General features: G+C 41.0%; 1 protein-coding gene across 2 annotated transcripts in view; it reads right to left on the bottom strand.

Annotated features, from left to right (window-relative positions):
- Positions 1-1,534: 1,534 nt before the first annotated feature.
- The window catches only part of LOC119720116 (ras-specific guanine nucleotide-releasing factor RalGPS1-like), a 48,448-nt gene continuing 34,026 nt past the window's right edge, over positions 1,535-15,956 (bottom strand). The window contains exons 11-22 of one of the 2 annotated variants that reach the window (XM_038189664.1): positions 13,874-14,013; positions 12,843-12,916; positions 9,582-9,678; positions 9,047-9,079; positions 8,308-8,438; positions 7,121-7,175; positions 6,211-6,281; positions 6,061-6,107; positions 4,969-5,061; positions 4,001-4,103; positions 2,784-2,878; positions 1,535-1,823 (exon numbers count right to left, since the gene is read on the bottom strand). In XM_038189664.1, the coding sequence (XP_038045592.1) occupies positions 1,794-1,823; positions 2,784-2,878; positions 4,001-4,103; positions 4,969-5,061; positions 6,061-6,107; positions 6,211-6,281; positions 7,121-7,175; positions 8,308-8,438; positions 9,047-9,079; positions 9,582-9,678; positions 12,843-12,916; positions 13,874-14,013 (969 nt within the window). In that variant the 3' untranslated portion in view covers positions 1,535-1,793. The remainder of the gene's footprint in view (positions 1,824-2,783; positions 2,879-4,000; positions 4,104-4,968; positions 5,062-6,060; positions 6,108-6,210; positions 6,282-7,120; positions 7,176-8,307; positions 8,439-9,046; positions 9,080-9,581; positions 9,679-12,842; positions 12,917-13,873; positions 14,014-15,956) is intronic. The other variant, XM_038189666.1, reaches the window with a different exon arrangement.

The raw sequence follows: 15,956 nt of genomic DNA, 5'->3' as shown, positions 1-15,956 counted from the left end.
AACACAAAAGTAACGGCCACTCTTACATTGGGTGCAGCATTTACATGTACCAGACATAGAGTTCTGCAGAAGCAGATAGGGAAAGAATTTTGCATCCTGACACCACTTTTTTTCATCGTATACAGGGCGAGTCAGAATGATTTGTACCCAAATTCACTCTTTTGTTTTGTGGCAACTCAAGTATTCTGAGAAAAAAACTGAGTGTTTCATGTGAATGTTATTACCTTGTCTTCCACAGGACTTTTGAATTTTTCAAATTCGTGGCTGTGGCGAGGAGTTATGCCGTTTTCATTGAAATGGCTCATTTTCCAGTCTGCACACGGAATTGGTTTTGCCTTTTTTAAATGTGTCGATAACTTCAAGTGAGTCAGTCACCTTGACTAGGTTTTTATTTGTTATTACTCTGCTTCACATCAGTACGCGATTTCGATAAATTTGTTGAACCATGGAACCGTGGTCAGAGTGTCTTTTAGCGTGTGTTCTTTGCTAGCGCTTTTCTTCAAAATGATACAATGGATATACATGAAACTTCACCAAATATGTCCAAAATACCAACCAATAATATCTTAAGTAAGATTTGAGGCTTTGCATGGAGGAGATACTTAATAATGAAAGGTTTGCGGCAACACCATGAGGGAATGATTTCTCAACTGAGAGAATGGTTCTGAAAAGAACCAGAGGTATAAACTCGACGTTCCGGTCAGTATGCTCTGACCGTCTTCAGGAGAGTGCCTAAACTCTAAGAAAGTAAATACTTGAGTAGCAAATGCGACATCGATGAAGTGTGAAGTTGCATCCTGTGTGGACGCCAAGTAGCTGGGAGCCTAGAGCAAGCTTGGTGCCCACTGATTAATGACGCATCTTGTTTGCACTTGTTTTGAGCATTGCTACATATTTTTATTGTTTTCTTTAATTTGAGTCCGGATCATTCCGACTCGCCCTGAATTATCTCAATGAAGGTCAATCACTGCAAATTTTTTTTGAAAAGACATGAATCTGGGACTGAGAAACATTCCCAATTTTGTTAGAAATTACTTTGAAAAAATGCACTCGATTCTCCGTAGACTTTGTACACAACCAAAGAAGTGGCGTCTGGATACTAGTTCTTCCCGCAGATAGACAAGATACCGTTGTAGTACTGCACAGTTGGCGCAAACGAGTACTAGGTTTCATTGAACGACCGAGGAACAACTTTCAACTTATCTTTTATTTTATAAAACACTGTGCAACCTATAAAAATGCAGCCGTGTTTTGTGCAATAAGCACGTATTTTATGAGTTATTAGCAAAGCTGTGATTTGATGAAGTAAGCACAATGCAGGTCTAGTCCCCAGTGCGTTGGCAAGCAATTTGAATGATAGAGGGGGATACACATTTGGTGACAGACTACTCCGAGCTGGAAGGTACTCAGGATGGCACCCGAAGGGGGAGGGGCTTGGGGGGGGGGGGGGCTTGGGGGAGGGATGCTGGGCCAGTCACAATCTGACTCCACGTATTGGGGGCGCTGTTCAAAGGGGACAATATTGGACCTTATCGGACAATAGGTGGTGCTATTTGTTGTGTGGAATATCTGCTGATGGACACGGCCCACAAGATGATGACTGGATGATGACTGGTCAATGGCACCATCCTTGCGGCTTCTCCTGGCATTTCAAAGCAGCATCCTTCTTTCAAGGTAGCGTACTAAAGCAGTTGTCCATCTCTACCATAGTAGCAGTACGTCCGTGTATCTATTCAGCTCTATATGTACCAGAGGCATTCTTTTCAAGTGTAACGCTGCACCTATCTTTTTTTTCAGTCAAAGGACATCAGGTTAGCTGGTGTCTGCAACAGAAAATAAACGTTAACAATTAGTTAACAATACAAGCAACTTTCATGAATCATTATTACTAGCATTCAACTAGAACAGGTCTAGGTTTGACTAGTCGAGCCAAACCTGAAAGTCTCAGTTTTGGATAGTAAGTAGAAGTAAAGTCTGTCTCGAGCCAATGTGGCCCATTAGGCCGGCGTTTATCTCCGGTTTCAGTAGCATGAAATGACTGAGAATATTTCTATTCCCCCTGGATGGGATGCCAGTCCATCGCAGGTTACTCCCCAGCTAATGCCGGTACCATTTATACTCCTTGGTGGAGAAGGGCAAGTGGCGGTGAAGTGGCATGCCCAAGGACACAACATATGACCAGCAGCTGGATTCGAACCCCTGACCCTCTGATCATGAGTCAGGAACCCTAACCACTAGGCCCCACTCCCCCAAGTTTCGGATAGTATTTATGCGCCATTAGTCAGTCAATCCATCAGTCAGTGACTCTCACTGTCGGAGGAACGTCGAGGCAAATTCCATGCTACTTGAACCACTTCGCGCCAGGATTATTTTTGCCAAAAATTTCCATTTTCGCAAAAGGCAAGATTTTTTTAGCCAACTTCTAATATATACAGCAAACGCCACAGACACTGATTCGCAAGAGTCATTTCAACAGTATTTGTACGATATTCCTTGCCGACACCGCATATGTTTCAATACTCCTGGGTGTGCACTTGAGCGTAAATTGTACAATAATAGGCCGTGCACAACCGCCAATTCAAGATCAACACAGGGTCGGCCTCCAAAGACTTTGTGTGTGTGTACAAAAGACACTAGCGTGTTTAGACGTCACCCGGAGGCGAGTCGAGGCAATCTTGAAATTTTAACCCGTCAGCTGTGCCTGTGTATAAAAACAGCCAGTGCGTGTTATCATGTCCTCCGATGCGAACTGGTTAAGTTGTTTCAAAGAGAACCCGACTAACCTTTGGTCCTCTGTGTTTCTTAGTAGCCTCATCAAGGTACCGGACCCACTGGCAAGCCAAGGCATAAGAAGGGGCTTTGTATTTATAGGAGTTACCTGGTAGGACAGATGAGGGTGGGAAGATGGTGAAAGAAAAAGAGGGTGGATGAGACAATTAGCCTAATATTTACAGATTTGGACCGGCCAACCAACCCTGGCAAGCTGTTGGCAGTTGCGTGGTAAGACGTCTGCACTAGTAAGCAGGTCATGGGTTCAATTCCCACCTCAAGTAGCTTGTGAATTTTTTTTTTTCGCAAGTCCTCCCACAACACCGAGTGTTTTTAGAAAATATGTTGGTGAAGAGCAAAGCCCAATATTGAATATACACATCCTGATGGAAATTCCATCTTATTATAAAACATTTATATCCACCGCTCTTACTTTGTTACTACTCCACCCTCGCTTACCCCCGGACCAAGAAGTTTCGCGATGATGTTTTGGCTGCTGTCTGACAAAGGAGGTTTTAGCACTTTCCTTTAATAATAGCAGGTTCTTATATAGCGCTTTTAACTAAGATTAAAGCGCTTTACATTATTATTACCCCTGCTCATTGGGCCAATGAAACATTCCAAATACCATCTCAGCTCCCTGGGGAGTATACAGCTCGATGCAGCCTGTTAGGCGCAAGGAAGCTAATTCAATCACATAACCATCTCTGCCCTCACAGGTACCCATTTACTCCTGGGTGGAAGAAGCAATGAGTGACAAACTATATTGCCCAAAGGCACAGGCACCATAACCCCAGGCTGGACTCGAACCCACAACCTGCAGAATTACCCACAGATGATGAGTTCACAATGGTCCAGACCACGAGGCGACAGCACTCCACAATACTCTAAACATCAGGAGTAAGAAGCATCATATATCAACCACAATTTGACCAATAGTTCTCTATCAAATTTGCTCATATATTTAGATGTATTGTTAAAACACAAGCATTTAAAGAAAGAAAGACTGAATTGTCAAACTGAATAAAGACCAATCTGGGCAGGCTCCCTTTTTAATCACTATGGCCCCTTTCAATGACGAAAGCATTGTGCTAGCTATTGTTCAGATCATCCTTCATTGGCAGTTGCTTTGTACAATAGCATGCACAATGGTTTCTCCATTGAAGGGGGCCACGGGACAGCAATCTCGTGCCTGGATTCGTCTATAGATGGCCGTCCTAAAGTAACCCACCCTTTGCAAGGTCTGTTAGCAGGATGATGTTGTTTCCTCTCGTCTCCGGTAACGTGACCACCCAGTCACTGATAGAAAACAACTTGCAAGGTCTTATCTTGAACTGAAAGAAACGGCAAGACAAATGAACATGGATTTAATCACACAACCCAAAAATCTATGCATCTCCATCACAGCAATGTGTACGCTCCTTTCTCAGATTTGATATAATCTCATGATTTGTAGATAGGATAAATTTGCTTGAATGTAGTGTTCCTGCACTGCATACACCACGCGGACCGACAGAAACAGGGAGAACAACAGATTCTTTGTTGACCTCATGTGTTATCTTTTGTTAAAAACGGTCCTCAATCGCGATTTATGTGCTTAGTCTGTGGGAGTGTGTTATATTACAGGGACAAGGGAAACATAAAGTCTTGTCCTCAACAGTTATGTTAAGTACGACTGTGTGCTCTTACATGGCTTTACGACCAAGGATCACACACAGGGAGCACAAAGGTTCTTTTGTGGTCTTGATCGAAGGTCCCTTTGTCCTCGAATGCCGGTTTGCGCACTTAGTCTATGGGAAAGGTTTAGATAAGGAAACAAAGGAAAACACAAAGCCAATCCTTGGAAGCATAGCAAAAAACGACTGTGGTGCGCATGAGGTGTGTTTAAAATTTCCTGGGTAGCACTGCCAAAATTCCCAACATTGGGTTTGATTCATTATGTTGAAGGCGCCCTCTACCGCAGTAGACTTGCATTCAGCCGACCGGCTGTATTAGGGAATGAAAAAATACAAATTCAGTCTTGGACAAAGACTAATAATAATAAGCCCTGCCCACAGGAAACGTGATCCACAACACATGTGCCTCTCCATTGTCACACTGCATGGGCGTGTCATGCGCGTTGTGCACGCATGTCACATATTAAGTATGGCTGTAATTGGTTAGAATACCAGTGGGCGGGGCTTAGGATCGCATACTTACATCTGTTCTGTCGTGCCCAGTGAAGTACTTGGCTGCATAGTGTACAATGTTGGTTCCCCATAGACCCACCCAGTACCTGGTCCACGACGTCACCTGTCAAGACAACAAGACAACAAGATTTGCAAGTCTTATCACGACAACCAGTTATAATGATTTCCAATGATCAGCTCTAAAAGTGGCCATCTAGCCCCCATTTTAAAGGGAATGTACATCATTGGCTTTTGCTGCAATTTTCAGAAATGAACTATTTGAGGGGTTAGTATAATAGATCAAATATTGTACACTGACATGTTTGAAGTTTTGTGTTCAAAAATGCTGGGGAAAAAACAAGAAAAACTAAAATGTTCAAATAGTCTGGTTCCCTGACTCCACTAAAGATAAAATGGATCAATTTATAGATGCCGGAACATTGTTAGGTATAAAGGACACCAGTCTAGCTGGCCTGCACCTATTCATGAACATGTAACCGACAGCAAACAAAATTTAGACTGAAAAAATGGTAAATTTGGAGTAGGAGTTGACAAATAGTTAAGTTTTTCCAACGGTGGTTGGCCGACCACTGTTGGAAATTGATACAAAAATACCACTTTTCTTGAAAATGACTTCACACCTGGTGCCATAATATTACAGAATGCTTTACACTGTCAATTAACAACATCCTAGTAAGGTATTTCGTAAAAATTTGGTAGTTTTGTTTTTCGATGTTTGCAAATGTTGTATATTCCCTTTAAGCCCATTTTAAAAGCAATGTTTTTTTTGTAAAACTGGGCAAAACAATTTCAATTTTCGACATATAAATGCTATTTTGTGTACCAGCAGAAAAATGCCTAAAGAAACATGTACCCTCAACATACACAATTTCTATTTCTGCCCCGAGTGCAACTTTAACACTAAACAACCGTCAATATATCTTTAAAGCAAGGAGTTTGTTTAACCAATAAAATAAAACAAATCTGTCTCAGTGATAGCTGCCTATCTTTCAAAAATACAAAGCAATCATTTTGTAACTGTCTCCAACTTTCTGAGAATATGAACAAGGTCAAGAAAATATGTTTACTGAAAGAGGAAAAAAAACCCATTGAATTCACTCACCGATACTTTCCTCCCAATTTTCATGACCGGTTTCCGCTTGAGGTAACCTTAGAAACAAAGAAAGAAATTAAAAGTTGACTAAAAAAATTATAAAATGGCTCAAAACATATCTGTCAATTTAAAGTTTCTGAGAGGATCGTTCATACTCACCATGTATTTTGAACGCTGACGCCGGTACGTCTGGTAGATTCTGCACCAAGTCTTCACAGCTTTCTGTCATGCTGTAGGAAGAAAGTCAAAAGCAATTTCAGTTCACTGTCAAAAATCTCACAAAACACAAACGACTAAGACATGCAAATAAATAGCATCTCTTGTTTCTTTAAATTTAATATTAACTTGGAACACGTGTGGTCTAGTGGTTAGGATTCATGACTCGTGATCAGAGGGTCAGGGGTTTGAATCCAGCAGCTGGCCATATGTTGTGTCCTTGGGCAAGCCACTTCACCCACACTTGCCTCTCTCCACCCAGGGGGTGGAGTGTGCCTAGTGGTTAGGGTTCGTGCTTCATGATCAGAGGGTCAGGGGTTCGAATCCAGCTGCTGGTCACGTGTTGTGTCCTTGGGCAAGCCACTTCACCCACACTTGCCTCTCTCCACCCGGGGGGGGGGGGGGGGGGGGGGGGGGAGTGTGGCCTAGTGGTTAGGGTTCGTGACTCGTGATCAGAGGGTCAGGGGTTCGAATCCAGCTGCTGGTCATATGTTGTGTCCTTGGGCAAGCCAATTTACCCCATTTGCCTCTCTCCACCCAGGAGTATAAATGGGTACCGGCATTAGCTGGGGAGTAACCTGCGATGGACTGGCATCCCATCCAGGGGGAGTAGAAATATTCTCAGATGTTTGGTGCCAAGGAAACCGGAGATAAACACTGGCCTGATGAGCCATATTGACTCATGACAGACTTTTTACTTTTACTTTTAAACTTCGGCTGTCCAGAATTACAAATTCAAACCCTAAATCCACATGAGAAGCTAAACAACTGCAATATCTTGTTGTGTATTATCAGATCCTATTTTTAAACATTTATTTAAGATAAAAACGAAGATGATTTTTTTTATACTTACTTGTCCCCTATCCAGGGATCATGATCGTCGCTGATTTCAGAGCCTTCACTACTACCTGCAAAGTCAAGAAGTCAACAAATTACGTCAAAATGGGAAAGAATTCCATATACGTACGCCACTAGTTTTTCCCTGCAGTGACTCATTACCCATCAGAGAGGGATAACATGTCCTAAAAAGTGACAATTAGCAGGGAAAATGATGAAGCATTTAGTTGGAGAAAACAGAATTTTTCAGACCAGTCTCATAGGGTTTGTACACAGGGTGTCGAGTGGCATAGGTATACGGAATTCTTTCCTCAAAATGCTCCAAGTTGGTCCTGTTCCAAGTCAACTCACAAGTTTTTCAAATGAACGTGAAAATGGTATATCTTTCTAATTGTGAATCCCGTTACTGGACTGACTGGACTTGTAAATTGACTTGTTAAAGGTATAGTCCATCATTTGTAATTTGTGCATTTTGTTCATTTGAAGCAACAAACATGCTCAAAATCTAAAGAAGCGTGCTGAACAAATAACCTGATGAAGTTTCAGCTCAGCTTCTGCTGTATATTTCAAGAAAAGCAACATTCTAGGATCTCGATTTCAAATCAAAAGTTGCTGAATCATGTTTTGAACTGGGCCTGAATTCAGCGCTCGAGACACGTTCTCACTGAGCCGATTGCAGTTACGCGATGTCGCGCACCAATCCAACGAATGATAGCAACCATGCACGTGTGCGTCGTGTCAACGCTTGCGCCTCGCTGAATGAGAAAAGGAACTACTAACAAAAAATTTCCAACGGTGCTTCTTAAGACACACCATTAGAAAGGCCTTCTTTTGTTGATTTCTTCAAAATGACAGCTTGCCAGAAAGAATAATTTCACAGGGAGTTCAGGCCCCTTACTATCTTTCAACCAAGTATGTTTTTCAACAATAATTAAGTCAGGCCACGTCCGAAACGGGCTTCCAGAGCTACAGCTACGTCTATTGTCAGCGCGTCCCCGCGTATTTTCAATGGGCGCAGACCTAGACCTAGCTCTAGACAACTGATTCGGATGCAGCCTAAGTTAGTTTTTGGATAGCTGCAAACGATGGACTCTGGCTTTAACAGACACGTGAATGGAACTGAAATGTACTTGTGACCCACTGCAAGCGTCTAGACTTGAACAGCAGAGCAACTTTTGTGACTCGCTTTCCGTTCAGCCTCACCTATTGACATACCGTTCATGGACCCTTCTATGGAGCTGGTGATGGAGGGGTGGCCGTGCGCACTCGTTTCCTCCAGTAAGCTGTCGTCAAGAAGATGCCTCGGTCCGTGGCCAACGTGTGAGTTGGTTAAACTGGAGGAGTGAGGATTTGTATGAGACCTGGCTTATGATTGGTCGAAATACATCACACTCTATCCAATAGGATTACAAGTTTGAGTTGCATCAATCGTTGTAATGTGCAATTGATCATTTAGAAAGAAAGTTACCTAATACAAATTTTAACTATTTTTTTTTTAATAACTCTTATTAATCCTAACCTTCCCAAATGCTCATTGCAAAATGGAGGATTTTGCTGGATTGAGGCTATATGGCAAAAATGTGTGGCTGATTTTGGAGGATGCACTGTGTCAAGGTCTTAGGCCGGACCTTGTGTTGTTTTTGCTCAGCCGTGCATAAATTTAGGCCTACATTATACTTGACATCCTCCGCACTGCTCCAGGATGTCACTAACTCTGCCTCAACACTTCGACAGTGATTACTGGAGGATTTTGCAGGATTCAGGCAGTGGTCACCCCTCCAAGGACCACATTCAAGAAATAATGGATGATTGGAGAGGATTGAGGCTGTATGCTATAATTACATGGAGGCAGTAGGATTTTGCAGGATTGAGGTTTCATCACAGCAAAAATGCCTAGGGAATTAGGGTTAATATTAAAAATATGACAGTATATTTGACTTACTGTAAAGGCTCAATCGCTGTGTGAGACACGAACCTGTTCAGAGAGAAAAGATTAAAACAATCATGAATTTTGTAAATCTCTCGTAACTGTACCGCACGAGCACTCTATGGTCCTGTGAATAAACACAATGTAATACAATAATACAATGTACATACATTGGGGAATTGTAAGGTCAGGGAACCAGTCTAGCTGGCTTGTACCCGTTCATAAGTGTGTAATCGATTGCAAACAAGTGCGATGGTCAATTGGGGCCAGTATTTGAAAAAAGCCAGTTTTCTGGTCGGCCGACCAGCGTTGGAAATTGATACAAAAATACCACTTTTCTTGAAAATGACAGTACACCAGGTGCCATGATTTTACAGGATGCTTTACACTGTCATTCACTAACAGTCCGGCAAGGTTTTTCAAAATGATTTGGTAGTTTTATTTTTTGATGTTTGCAAATGTTGTATTTTCCCTTTAACTTTATGAACACATTTTCTGTTTGAATAATTGTATCAACTTTTGGTACGGGCCCTGCTCTCGTGACACTTACGTGGTTCCTAAGCTTTTACATTTCCGATGACCGGGTACGAATCTGGCCGCAGCAAGGGGCGTGGCGGGGGTGGATTTACCGGGTGATGAGCCTCGATCTACATTCAAGAACATCAGATAGAAACCACATGAAGTACATAAACAAACTGAACACATCAAACATAACTAAATTTTTGAATGTACTACCTGTCAAAAAAACATGTCCTACTTTGAATCCTAAATAACCCAGCTGTTTTAATACCAATGAAATTAAACCAACAATTCAGATCATGTAAACAAGATATGACACATTTTATGGAGTGAGATTCATCAGCTTTGTGCAAAGGGTGAGATTTAAACGCCATACGAAAAAAAACCCCTCATTTTCAGAATGTCGCTACAGTGCTGGAGACGTTGGCAAAACACATAAATACTGTAGTCTGGTACCATTATCCAATTCAACAGTTTGCAAGGCCTATTTACACATAAAAGATTTTGTCGCAACGACTATGTCGCCAGCAATGTCGTACTTGTTCTCCATAACACCGAGGACAGACACACAAAGGGAGAACAACAGATCCTTTCGGTCCTCGGGAGTTGGGTCTTTTGTTGGAAACGGTCCTCTATGGTAGGTTTGTGTGCTTATGGTCTATTGGAGTGTGTTATATTACAGGGACATAGGAAAACACAAAGCATTGTCCTCGGGAGTACAGTAAAACAAGAGTGCGTGCACACGTGTGTGTGTGTGAACGAACAAATGCGTGATATGTCTCACGATTTTTGACATTAGCGCGATAAGTCGGACGACTTTGTCCCGTAAACGTAAACGCGTTCATTGATTCGTGCGTATATATAAAAACACCCGACATTATTGCCTGACAAAATTGCGTATGTGTAAATAAAACTAAGGAAACAAAATAAACTAGACATATGTTTGTGGACAAACATAGGGCTGTTTCGGTAGCTTTTTGTGACATGTGACATGTGTTCCATCAACGAAGGATGTGTAGTTCTGTTTATAATAAATGGTGGCATATAATATGTGATTCCATTCGCATAGGGCTTTGAATTATGACGTCACATGACACGTGATGACGTCATGATGACGTCACATAAAGTTTTATCTATTACTATAATATTATGGTAAAGAACATCTTAGCCAGAGCAAACATCGTTGAAAGCATGTTCGCGTCTTTCACCAATTTTAAATTACAAAGCACTTCCGGTTTCAACCAGAACAAAGGGTCACGTGATTTATTTGCACATATTAAAAAAATGAAGACCCTCGATAATTCTTTCAATTCCCGCAAAAATCATGCTCAGGTCTCGACCACCTAATTTTTTTCTACCTATAACACATCCCGGTCTAGCCACATACCAAGTTTCAACCCAATCAGACTTACAGTTCTGTAGATATAAGACTTCATAATATGCACGTAAATTTTCAAAAATCAATAAAAAAAATTATGTGATGAAGTCATCATGACGTCATAGTCTTGGCATAATTTTTGTATGAGGGTCTTCCTTGGCTGTAACATTGATGACGATTCTAGATCGCCAAGTTATAGAAATGGTGGCTTGAAAACGTGTACAAAGTCAATGGGCTAACACGTGTACAAAGTTAACGGGCTAAAAAAAACCACTGCAGAAAAATTGCACCTTTAAATTTGTAATTTGCCTTTGAACTGAAACATTTTTATGAAATATTACTTGATATTCTGACCCTTAGGAATATGTTCAATCGAATGACAGCGCGAAAAAAATACGATTTCTCTTTCCTTCTCATAGTAATTCTCGGCTAAAGTTCAGAACTACTTAGTAAGATATCAGTGTTGTATAGGAAAAGACTTGTGGAAAATCCCACTGCAGAAAAACTGCACCTTTAAATACGTAACATAGGGCTTTTCGGCATTATGATTTTTTATTATACGTCCCTGACTATCCGCATGCATGAACATAAAATCTGTCAAAGTTAGCCGAAAATCGGCTAAAACGGTCACTGTGATATGATGTGGACAGGATTTGACCTCGGCAACACGTGCTCTGCAGGCTGACTGACATTACATGTACGATGTACATGTACAGTATGTGCGTAACGTACGTGTATGTACATATAGACGTTCTGTGCATGTTTTAGAGCAGATGTATTGTCAACCTGAAGTTTTAAGCGTGCGCAGGGCATGTCCGAGTTTGCGTTTTGCCTTGAAGCTTTGAAATGTGTTAGACCTACCCTTAAATCGACAATTAAAGTAAAAACTAACATAAAAACTGCCATGGTTGATTTTTCAGGAATTTTCAAATGAAAAAGGGTCTTTTTATTATAACTTCCGGTCTGATGACGTCATTCGCCTAAAACTTCGCACACGTCTTAAGTGGGTCAAGGTCATCATATACACCAATATTTAGGCGATTCCGACAATCTTCACCACAGACATCTATTCAAAATACATTTTTGCAAATTTTCAACCTGTCGCTAGAGGGCGCTCGAAGATTGCATGATGTCATTGGTAGATGATTTGAAGAATACTTTTAGCCAAGAGACTAACACCGTTAAAAGCAAGTTCATATCTATTACCATTTTCAAATAATAAGCCACTTCCGGTTTTGGCCTTTTTCGACCGGAAGCAAGGGTCACGTGATTTCACGCACACTGAATGAAATAAAGACCTCAACCTACTCTACCACTTGCCGGTAACAGAATGCTGCGGACGCGTACGGTTGATTTCTTATGCATTTTTAAATATTAAAAGTGTCACAATTTAATTGCCTATAAATACACACAGGATGACGTCATCATGACGTCATCATTACACAAGGTTGTTTGAATTATGGTCTTTGCTTGGACAAAGATTGGTGCAAATGAATTACTGGCAAAGAGTTAAAAATGCCCTTTGAAAATCGACAATTTTTTTTCGATTTCTGTGTACAAAGTCTATGGGAAAAATTAAATATTCAAAATTCTATAATAAATTAGTCGATGACGTCACGATGACGTCAATGTTCGGCACAACACTTCAGATGATGGTCTAAGTGTGTGCCAAGTATAAAGTCAATCGGATTGATTTTAGTGCCCAAAGTGCCGGTGACAAAAAAAACGTGTACAAATGCTATGGGCAAAATGACTGAAAAAGAAAAAAAAAAAAAAAGAAAAAAAAAAAAATCTTAACGAAAACAAAGGCTGTTTCGGCAAAAGTGCCGAAACAGCCAAAAATGGCATCCTTGGGAATAAGGTCTACAGATATGCTAAGAAAATTATCATGAAATCAACCAATTTTACTCGTACCTGATGTATCTAATTCATCTCTGGATTTGGACATGTTAGCCTGCTGGTTGATGGGTTCAATCTGTAACGATAATCTGTCAACAACAACAAAAGAAAAAGGGCTGATTTAAAAGTTGAGCAAAGATATTGACTGGAGTAGAATTTGAACCTGCAACCTTCGGATTACAGTTCCGGTGCTCTACCAACTGAGCTATCCAGCCCTATGTTGGTGGTTCCCTATTTTGTCAATGTCTTTGTTCAAGGGGCGCTAGTCAGAAGCCATAAACCTGTATATGCCATGCAGCCAGGGATCACGCCCAAAGTCACGATGCTAGCAACATTAGCAATGCTGCAAACCTGGGAACTAGCAAACGGGGATCACTCAGAGAGGATACGCCAGTAAAAAGTTGTTGCATCTTGTTGCATTTAGCAGGGTAACTGCTCATAGTGTTTAAGGTGAAACAAGAGTATCCACTGTTGCATTTGGTTGCATTTAGCAGGGTAACTGCTCATAGTGTTTAAGGTGAAACAAGAGTATCCACTGTTGCATTTGGTTGCATTTAGCAGGGTAACTGCTCATAGAGTTTAAGGTGAAACAAGAGTATCCTCTGTTGCAGTTTGTTGCATTTAGCAGGGTAACTGCTCATAGTGTTTAAGGTGAAACAAGAGTATCCACTGTTGCAGTATGTTGCATTTAGCAGGGTAACTGCTCATGGTGTTTAATGAAACAAGAGTATCTTCTGTTGCATTTGGTTGCATTTAGCAGGGTAACTGCTTGGTGCCAAGGTTGGTGTGCACTGGGTTCACTGCACAATGCAACATAATCCACTGTTGCAGTTTGTTGCATTTAGCAGGGTTCTCATTTGAGTTGAGGTGGAAAATGTTGCATTTAGCAAAGGTACCTGAAGAATACCTGAAAGGGGTTAGGTCATTTGTTTCAACGAATTACTTTTGATGAATTTAAGTTATCTTTGTCAAACATCCTTGAAACTGATATTTTGATACCATGTAATAACGGACCTCTGCACAACAAAGACACAAAATTTGCTTACTTGTAATTATCTTCTTCGACAAATTTCTGCAGCTCGTCGATGTACCGGACAGATTTTAGGTAATTCTGGACGTAGGGAAGCGGCTCTATCTCACACGTGGACAGCTGAAACTCTGCTATCGTCCGTAAGACGTTGTTCATCTGGAAACACAAAGCGACATTTGTAAAAAAACTGTGCAGTGCATGTGCTTAACAACATTGTAGTGACCTCTTCTTACAACAACAGTCTGTTATGGGAAATGTAACATTTTTGTGTTAATTAAGAAGCTTTCCTCTGGTATACAGGGTGGTTTAAAAAGAAAAACGGAACAGCATACTTCCACTACCTTGAGACTCAAACCACCTGTACCAATTGATGGCGAATCCTTTTAGAAGAATTATGACACCAAAATCTCCTGATTCGTCCAGTAGTTTTTGCTGCAGAGCCTATTTTGTGAAAAACACTTCTTTCATGTGGGTATTATTACATAACAATCCCTCTATCAATTACAATGTAAGTCGAATTCCCGGGCACGGTTTAGTAATTCATCGGGACAACAATGACCCCACCTTGCTTCACAAAATAGGCTCTAGAACAAAAACTAACGGACCAAATCAGGCAATCTTAGTTTAACAGGCATGCAACTGGGAATTTAGAGAGAAACAAGTCAGGTGTGTTTACAAACACAAATGCCCCGCAACGGTGACAGTTCCCATGACATAACACCACTCTTTTAACATCAACTTACATGTACCTTGGTCACATGGAACATTCATTGACAGCATTAGTGTCTTCTGTAGGTTTTATATGAATTAATCCCTAATCCCTATAATCTCAGAATAAATACATGATTTCTATTGTTTTAGCCACTGTGAACTTGACCCTTGACTTTTTGGCCCCAAATTCAATAGGCTTCTTAGGATTACCAAGAACAATCCACAAACCAAATTTGAAGTTCACATGTAAAGTATTTCTCAAGTTATCGCGCTGACAAGATTTCTATTGTTTTAGCCACTGTGAACTTGACCTTTGGCCTTTTGGCCCCAAATGCAAAAGGCTTCTTAGGATTACCAAGAACAATCCACAAACCAAATTTGAAGTTCATATGTTAATTATTTCTCAAGTTATCGCGCTGACAAGATTTCTATTGTTTTAGCCACTTTGAACTTGACCTTTGGCCTTTTGGCCCCAAATGCAAAAGGCTTCTTAGGATTACCAAGAACAATCCACAAACCAAATTTGAAGTTCATATGTTAAGTATTTCTCAAGTTATCGCGCTGACAAGATTTCTATTGTTTTAGCCACTGTGAACTTGACCTTTGGCCTTTTGGCCCCAAATGCAAAAGGCTTCTTAGGATTACCAAGAACAATCCACAAACCAAATTTGAAGTTCATATGTTAAGTATTTCTCAAGTTATCGCGCTGACAAGATTTGTCCAGACACACACACCCACATACACACCCAGACTTGTTTCACATACCTAGTGTGGACTTTCCTTTCTTTTCGTGTAGTTAAGGAACACCAGTGGAAAAACTCATTTTTCTCAAACTGTGAAAACTCTTACAACCCAATTTTTTTTCAATGATTCCCTTTAGTGTTTCTCTTCATTCTGCTACAGATAAACCTAACCCAAAAATGCCTCTAAACCTGTTTTCCAGAAATGGGGAAACACTGTGTGGACGTGGGCAAGTCCACACTTCGTCGCTGCTACCTACATTATGTGGACGTCTTTTGTTCGGAAGTCCACACTGCGTATGTAAGACAAGCTCACACACCCACACACACACCCACCCACCCACCCACCCACGGAAGGACGAGGCGGAAACAGTATGCCCCTTCGGCTTCGCCGCGGGGCATAAAAAAGAGGAAACTCCAAACCACACAAGACTTTGTAGAGTATTTTTCAATTTGTAATGGCATTCATGAGACATAAAAATTGAGGAAATCGGCAGATCCGAGGAAAAGTTGCATGCCTGTTGGTTTAATTTTTCTTCTAAAAAGATTCTCCACGCATTGGTATATGTGGTTTGAGTCTCGGGGTAGAGGAATTATGCCATTCTGTTGTTTTTTTTTACCAGCCAGTACAGTGTATAATGGACCACT

The sequence above is a fragment of the Patiria miniata genome, unplaced genomic scaffold (genome assembly GCF_015706575.1).
Source record: "Patiria miniata isolate m_02_andy unplaced genomic scaffold, ASM1570657v1 HiC_scaffold_9, whole genome shotgun sequence".
NCBI classification, from domain to species: Eukaryota; Metazoa; Echinodermata; class Asteroidea; order Valvatida; family Asterinidae; genus Patiria; species Patiria miniata.
This window is presented reverse-complemented; position numbering and strand designations above follow the sequence as displayed.